The sequence below is a fragment of the Neolamprologus multifasciatus genome, chromosome 14 (assembly GCF_963576455.1).
Source record: "Neolamprologus multifasciatus chromosome 14, fNeoMul1.2, whole genome shotgun sequence".
Lineage (NCBI taxonomy): Eukaryota > Metazoa > Chordata > Actinopteri > Cichliformes > Cichlidae > Neolamprologus > Neolamprologus multifasciatus.
Genome location: NC_140452.1, coordinates 21,607,097 through 21,614,953, shown reverse-complemented (window position 1 = coordinate 21,614,953; position 7,857 = coordinate 21,607,097). Strand labels below are relative to the sequence as shown.

The window sequence follows — 7,857 nt, the reverse complement described above, 5'->3', positions numbered from 1 at the left end:
ACTGTTGTTGTGATTTGGCGCTATATAAATTAAAATTAATTTAATTTAATTCAATTTACAGTATGTTGAGCCATTCGTCCCATTTCTTAACAGCTGATGCAATTCAGGGTTACAGCTGCCATTAGACAGTGTGTCGCACGACAAATACAGTCAGACAAACAATCATTCACACTTATGGTTAATTTAGAATCGCCAATTAACTAAACGTGCACATGTCTTGAGACTGTGGGAGGACGTACCTGAATACCTGAGTATAAACATGCTAACTCCGTGCAAAAATGGCTCAAGCCAACTCAAGAAACCTCCTTGTAAACCACTGAACCACCGTCTCAGAAAGTTCTGTTGAGTTTGCCTGTGATAAAATCATGAAACAGTGTATTCTGCCCTCCCTGTACGTTGATGCCCAGTTTGGCAGATAGATAAACAGTTCTTCAAAAGGAGAGGCAAAGGCTTCCAGTTCTCATTGCAGGGTTTATTTGTCTCCCTAATGAAGGCACTGTAAAACTACAAACATAAGAAAAGCATATTAAAACATACATTCGGAACATAATATATTTCTCACATTACAAAGTACAGACTGAAGACTTAGCAACTTGAATTATAGCTGGTATAATCAAGAAAACTAAATGAAAACATGGTAACTCCAAATCCCGCTAGCTTGATGCTAACACATAATGGTATTTCCTATTGACATGCTAACACAATTAGCATCGGCAGTGCAGCTAACCCGCTGGCTTCAAATATAAGAGTCAACAACCCATTTTACATCACATGCTTAACATGAACACAGAATATAATCATACTTACAAGCATATATTTCTCAAGCTCCAGTACAGCCAACTTCAGAACTAATATTTTGTGTGCTGGTATCAACTTGGCCAGACTCCATGAACTTTTTCTATATTTACTAGAGAAACTTGAGTACACAAACCCGCTTCCTCCCCCTAGTGGGGTGGTGGAGCTACTGCACCCCAGCAGTGGCAGCACACTCCCCGCCTGGCATAATGAATTATACCACTAACCATTCTCTGGATGTAGTAGTAAAACAACCTCCGACACTGGCCGCAAATACACTTTAGGAGTGCCATTCTTGACTACCTTCGCCTCCACCTTACGTACTCTATGATCTTGGCTAGGAATGGCTTTAAGCACAAGTCCAACAGGCCACTCAGTCCTTTTTACTTGCGAATCCTTCATCAGTACAACATCTCCCACTTGAAGGTTTGGCTTTTCTGTTGTCCACTTTCTCTGTGTTTGAAGCGTGGTCAGATACTCCGTTTTCCACCTCTTCCAAAATGCATCAGCAAGTGCTTGGACCCTTTTCCAGTGTTTGTTGGACAGATCATTAACATCAAAATCCCCAGAGGGAGCAGTCAATGTATCTCGTTTCTGTGTCAACAACATTGATGGGGTGAGAACTGCCGGTGCTTCTGGGTCAGAAGACACTGAGACCAATGGTCTTGAATTTATAATAGCGGTAACCTCTGCCATCAGGGTGACAAGTGTCTCATGTGTGAGGTACGATGGATTCAGCTTCAGAAGAAGAGCATCTAAGATTCGCCGAGCGATGCCAATCATCCTCTCCCACACCCCACCCATGTGGGAAGAGTGGGGAGGATTGAATATCCAAGTACACTTGTTGCCTTTAAGGTAACTCCTCACCTCAGAATCTGATGTGTCAAGTCTGAGTTCTTTACAGGCTCCAGTGAAATTTGTTCCCCGGTCTGATCTGATTGTTTTGATCGGCCCTCTTATGGCAATGAAACGTCTGAGCCCATTGATGAAGCTTGTAGTGGTCATAGTCTCTATAACCTCAATGTGCACAGCTCTGGTAGTCAAACAAGTGAACATTACTGCCCATCGTTTACTTTCCGCATGCCCTCCTCTTGTTCTTCGGGCAGTCACCATCCAAGGTCCAAACACATCCAACCCTACATGAGTAAATGGTGGATCTGGTGAAAGTCTTTCAGATGGCAAGTCTGACATCTTCTGGTCCTCCATTTTACCTCTCAGCCTTTTGCAAGTTACACATTTGTGTATCACACTAGATACAAGTCTTTTTCCCCCAATCAGCCAAAGTCCTGCCAACCTAATAGCTCCCTCCGTGAAATGGCGTCCTTGGTGCGCAGACTGTTCGTGATATCTTCTGACCAATAATGTAGCAATGTGCGTCTTGGGAATGACCAGAGGATGTCTATCATCAAAAGACATATCAGTTGAGGACATACGGCCGCCAACTCTTAATAGTCTATCTTTGTCCAGAAATGGTGTCAGCTTTCGCAATGGACTTTGTTTTGGGATTTGGTCCCCTTTGGCTAGACACTGCAACTCCCTTGCAAAGGCATCTTGTTGTGCAGTTTTAATGATCACTGTTACTGCTTGTTCATCTTCATCTCCAGTGTTGCCACCATGTGTATCTGCAACACTCCTTGCCTTTTTGATTAATGTGGAGACTGCACGAGTCAAAGCTCTCCAAGTGGAAAATGCAAGAAACCTTTGAGCTCCAAGCGAGCTTTCTTTAACCATTGTGCTGAAGGTCGTTACTTCAGGGCGAACTTCTGGATCCACCTCCGGATGTATCAGCTCAAAGTCATCACTCTGGGGAAGGAGTCGTTGTGAAGGGCCCAATAGAAATGATGGTCCAGTGAACCAATTGGTGCTTTTGAGAGCTGCAGCAGTTGTTGGCCGAGTTCCATGGTCTGCTGGGTTTTCCTCAGTGGTGATGTAATGCCACTGATCTGGACGAGACGACTTTCTGATCTGTGCTATCCTGTTTGACACATAGACATAAAACCTGCGTGAGGTGTTATATATGTAGCCAAGTACTATCTTGCTGTCAGTATAGTACGTCACAGAATGAATGTCGATATCCATTTCATCTTGGATGAAGACTGCCATTTCAGTTGCCAAAACCGCAGCACAAAGCTCAAGACGGGGCACGGTGTGCGCTGGGTGTGGGGCCAGCTTTGCCTTTGCCATAACAAATCCCACGTGGATCTCTCCTGTTGCAGAAATTGTTTTCAAGTAAGCCACAGCAGCTATAGCCATGACTGATGCATCTGAAAACTCTCTGTGCTGAGTCTGTGTAGACAAAGACACTGGAACATATAGTCTTGGGATCTGGAGCTGATCTAAGTCTTTCATAGAGTCTTTCCAGAGTTTCCAGTGTTCTTGTTTTGAAGCTGGCAATGGTGTGTCCCAGTCATACTGTTCAACGGAGAGGTTTCTCACTAAATGTCTTCCTCCCACTGTGACTGGCACTACAAATCCCAAAGGGTCAAATAAACTGTTCACTGCAGACAAAATTCCTCTTTTTGTCAAGGGCTTCTCCTCCTTCGACACACAGAAGGTGAAGTTGTCTGTCTCCAGACTCCAAATTAGACCTAGACTCCTCTGAAGAGGTAGTGACTCCACTCCTAAGTCTAGATCTTTCAAATCCTTGGCCAAGTCTTCTGGTGGGAATGCTTGCATAACACTGCTGCTGTTCGATGCAATCTTGTGTAGCTTAATGTTTGATTTAGCTAGCATCGCTTGGGCAGTGCGCAGGACACCAGTGGCTTCTGCTTCATTAGGAAAAGATGCAAGTCCATCATCCACATAAAAATTGCGTGTGATGAACTCCCTTGCACTGGTAGTGGAGTCATCTGCTTGCTTAGCAGCTCGTCTGAGGCAGTAAATGGCAACTGCTGGTGATGGACTGTTGCCAAATACATGTACTGTCATTCGAAACTCTTTCACTGCTTTTTGGAGATCATTGTTTTCATACCATAAGAACCTCAGAAAGTTGCGATGTTCCTCGCACACCTTGAAGCAGTAGAACATCTGCTGCACATCCGCTGTAACTGCTATAGGTTCTCTGCGGAAGCGGATCAGAACCCCAAGGAGAGTGTTGTTCAAGTCGGGTCCACTCAGGAGCACATCATTGAGGGAAACCCCTTCATGTTTGGCACTTGAATCGAACACTACCCTTATCTGGTCAGGTTTTTGTGGGTGGTAAACCCCAAATATCGGTAGATACCACCTTTCCTCACCTTCTTTTAATGGAGGGGCCGGCTCTGCTTGTTTTTCAACAAACATTCTTTGCATGAAATCGATGAAGTGTTTCCTCATTTGTGGTTTTTTCTCCAAAGTTCTCCGAAGAGATGCAAGACGCTTTAATGCTTGAGGTCTGTTATTGGGAAGGTGGTTTCGTGGTGACCGAAAAGGTAATGGGGAAACCCAAGTATTGTAACTGTCTTTATAGACTTGTTCATCTAATGTCTTCAAGAAACTCTCGTCATCTATTGACATTGCCGGGACGTCGTCATGTTGTGTCCTTTGAAACACCTGACTGGCAAACTCACTTTCCTTACTTTTCAAGTGTTGTGCAGAGCTTTGAAGACTTAGTTTTGAGGTGTGACAACCAAGCTTTTCTTTGACTTGCATATTATTTGGGCATGCACTCAAGAGTGAAGCTCGTCCATTTGGTAGAATGTTGGTGTTGTATACACAGATGTTGGATGTCTTATGCACTTCTCCCAGACACACTTCCCCTACGATCACCCAACCAAGGTCAAGTCGTTGAGCATATGGTTCATTACGGATACCATTATGCTGTTCTCTGACTTTGTGCACACGCAGAATATCTCTGCCAAGGAGAAGGAGGATGTCAGCTTCTGGATCTATTTCTGGTATTTTTCCCTTGATTGCCTTCAGATGTGGGTAGTACTGAGTGACTTCTGGGGATGGGATTTCCATCCTATCATCAGGTATCATATCACACTCAATAAGAGTAGGCAGGGGAAGCTGAGTGGTGCCATCAAGGGACTCCAAAATGAAGTCACGGGCTCGTCTCCCTGCTATCTCCATAACACCTGAGCATGTTTTCAGTGTATACGGCTCAAGCCGTCCTTCAATGTTGAAGATGTCAAAAAAGTATGTTTTGGCCAAGGAGCGATTGCTTTGTTCGTCTAGAACAGCATACATCTTGACAGCTTTCTCTGGTTGTCCAGCAGGATACACTCTGACCAAACATATCTTAGAGCATGACCTTGAACCAACTGAGTCTCCGCATACTTCTGTGCATTTTGATGTCACGTCAGCCACACTTGCTTCTCCTTCTCTTTCCTCCCCGCCATACCCTTCACTAGCCACCAGGCTCTCTGCATTTCGTGGACGAGGATTGGGGTGTAGTGCGGTGATATGTCTTTCACTACCACAATCTGTGCACTGCACTGATTTAGGACAATCTTTGGCCATGTGCTGCACAGAAGAACAACACTTGAAACAAATGTTCTTGTCCTTTAAGTATGCCTTTCTTTCCTCCAGGGTCTTACTTTTGAAAAGGCGGCATTTTCTGAGAGGGTGAGGCTTGCAGTGTAGAGGACACTGTTTATCGGGGTCCAAGTTGTTCTTGCCTGTAGGAACGTTTGGGCTGGCTGCCAGATTACTTGCTATCTCCGTCCTCTTAGCAGAGACATGTGAACGATACTTCTGTTGTGTCATTCTCTCGAATCTAGGATTGTTGGTGTTGGCAGCGGTGACACAACAAAAACTCGGGTCATTACGAATTTTAGCTTCTTCGTTCACAAATTTCACAAAAAATGAAAATGGAGGATAAGACAGTGCATTCTCTCTCTTGAACCTCGAGGCAGCTGTAACCCACTTCTCCTGGAGGTTGTATGGGAGTTTTTCCAGAATCGGATTCACCCCGTGGGCTGTATCGAGGTGTGAAAGGCCTGGGAGATGACCGCTTGTCTTTGCAGCATGAAGTTCTAGCAGAAGATCCCCCAACTCTCTCAAATGCTGGTTGTCTCTGTTCGTCAGCTGCGGAAAATCCTGAATTTTCTTTAAAAGTGCATGTTCAATGACTTCTGGTGCTCCAAAACACTCTTCGAGCCTCTGCCACACCATCTGAAGACCTGCAGTGGGATTGTTTATGTACGCAGCCCTTACTCGCTTGGCTTGTGCTGCTGATTGTGGCCCGAGCCATTTGGATAGCAGGTCTAGCTCTTCTTGAGGTGTTACATCCAGATCTTGAATTGAACTTAGAAAGGAAGCCTTCCAAGCCCAGTAATTTTCTGGTCGATCATCAAACCTCAGCAGGCCTGAGCTGATCATCTCTTTCCGTATCAGGTATCTCGTTAGATCAGATGTGTCAGCATGACTACTCCTTACAGGTGTGGGTGTCCATACCTTAGACTGAGGATGGTGAAATCGACCATAGTTTGCTGGCTCGCCTCCATAGCTCCAGTTGCAAGATTCTCTCTTTGGGCTCAAAGCACGGAAGACTGGCAAAGGTGTGAATTCTTGTTTGTTGCTCCTACTGGGCTGATGGATACTTGGTTCTTTGTGAGCTTTTGGTGTTGCATCGATGGCCGTGGCTGGCTGTGGCACCAGAGAAGATAGGAGTTCTGGATGATTAACTGGTGGAGTCTGCAGATCGTCGCCGAGTTCTGATTGTTGTTGCACATACTCTTGGACTCGTTCTATTGGGCTGATTTGCTGCATGTCGTCCAGCTGGGGCTGTTGTGGATGCTCACTCTCTTGCGCAGATGCTTCCCAAGCTTGAGCCTCAGCTAGTGCTGCTGCAGCTGCCTTCTGTGATTTGAGTATGTGTAGCTCTGCATCCAGATCTGCTTTCTTTTTAAGCTGCTCAGCCTGTTGTTTTAGGATGCTGGCTTCCTGCTTGGCAAAGGAGAGCTGAGCACGGGCAGCTTCCGCTTTTGCTCGTGCTTTGGCGGCAGCAGTAGATGATGATGTAAGCTGGCTGGAACGTAAAGAACTGGACACTTTTGACCTTGTTTCCAGCGTCTCATCCATCCTTTCTTCTAGAGAACTATCTGGCTGATGAGAATGATGCTTTTTTACTATTCTGCCCTCCCTGTACGTTGATGCCCAGTTTGGCAGATAGATAAACAGTTCTTCAAAAGGAGAGGCAAAGGCTTCCAGTTCTCATTGCAGGGTTTATTTGTCTCCCTAATGAAGGCACTGTAAAACTACAAACATAAGAAAAGCATATTAAAACATACATTCGGAACATAATATATTTCTCACATTACAAAGTACAGACTGAAGACTTAGCAACTTGAATTATAGCTGGTATAATCAAGAAAACTAAATGAAAACATGGTAACTCCAAATCCCGCTAGCTTGATGCTAACACATAATGGTATTTCCTATTGACATGCTAACACAATTAGCATCGGCAGTGCAGCTAACCCGCTGGCTTCAAATATAAGAGTCAACAACCCATTTTACATCACATGCTTAACATGAACACAGAATATAATCATACTTACAAGCATATATTTCTCAAGCTCCAGTACAGCCAACTTCAGAACTAATATTTTGTGTGCTGGTATCAACTTGGCCAGACTCCATGAACTTTTTCTATATTTACTAGAGAAACTTGAGTACACAAACCCGCTTCCTCCCCCTAGTGGGGTGGTGGAGCTACTGCACCCCAGCAGTGGCAGCACACAGTGTAACTGTTTTCATGCAGGCGGTTAGATTTTAAAGAATAGATTTATTTTTTAGTTGGTTTTTTTTTGTTAGTTTTTTGCCTTAACCACTGATTAACTGTTGATTTGACTGTCCATGCTTTCAGCTACTTCCTCTGGTGAGAACCATCTGAGGTTTGCAAAGCTGATTGTCACCTTGAGAAGTAGAAAAGCACTAAAAAGGCACATCCTCCATAAGGGCACTGATTTGAAATCTGGAACGTGTCTTGTAGTTAGTAATAAATTAGACATTTTTTGCATGAAGCAAAGCTACAGTCACACTTTACTCTTGACTAATAGTGCTTGGGTTCCACCTTACAGACATCATTTGTTCCTCACTGGTTGCTCTCTCTGGATTCCACATGTGCAGAATATA

At 44.4% G+C, this 7,857-nt stretch overlaps 1 protein-coding gene across 2 annotated transcripts; it reads right to left on the bottom strand.

The window, feature by feature from the left end:
* Positions 1 to 376: 376 nt before the first annotated feature.
* On the bottom strand, positions 377 to 7,464 carry LOC146504031 (uncharacterized). 2 transcript variants are annotated; one of them, XR_014868802.1, is made up of 2 exons: positions 808 to 7,464; positions 377 to 504 (listed from the first exon to the last, which is right to left on the bottom strand). XR_014868802.1 is itself a non-coding variant. In XM_085131292.1 (2 exons), exon 2 carries the CDS (start codon positions 6,799 to 6,801, stop codon positions 1,018 to 1,020), a length of 5,784 nt encoding a protein of 1,927 aa, XP_084987418.1. In that variant the 5' UTR covers positions 6,802 to 6,977; positions 7,281 to 7,464; the 3' UTR covers positions 377 to 1,017. The 2 variants fall into 2 exon arrangements, 1 of the variants encoding a protein (XP_084987418.1); XM_085131292.1 differs by having other exon boundaries at positions 377 to 6,977; positions 7,281 to 7,464.
* Between the last annotated feature and the right edge of the window lie 393 nt (positions 7,465 to 7,857).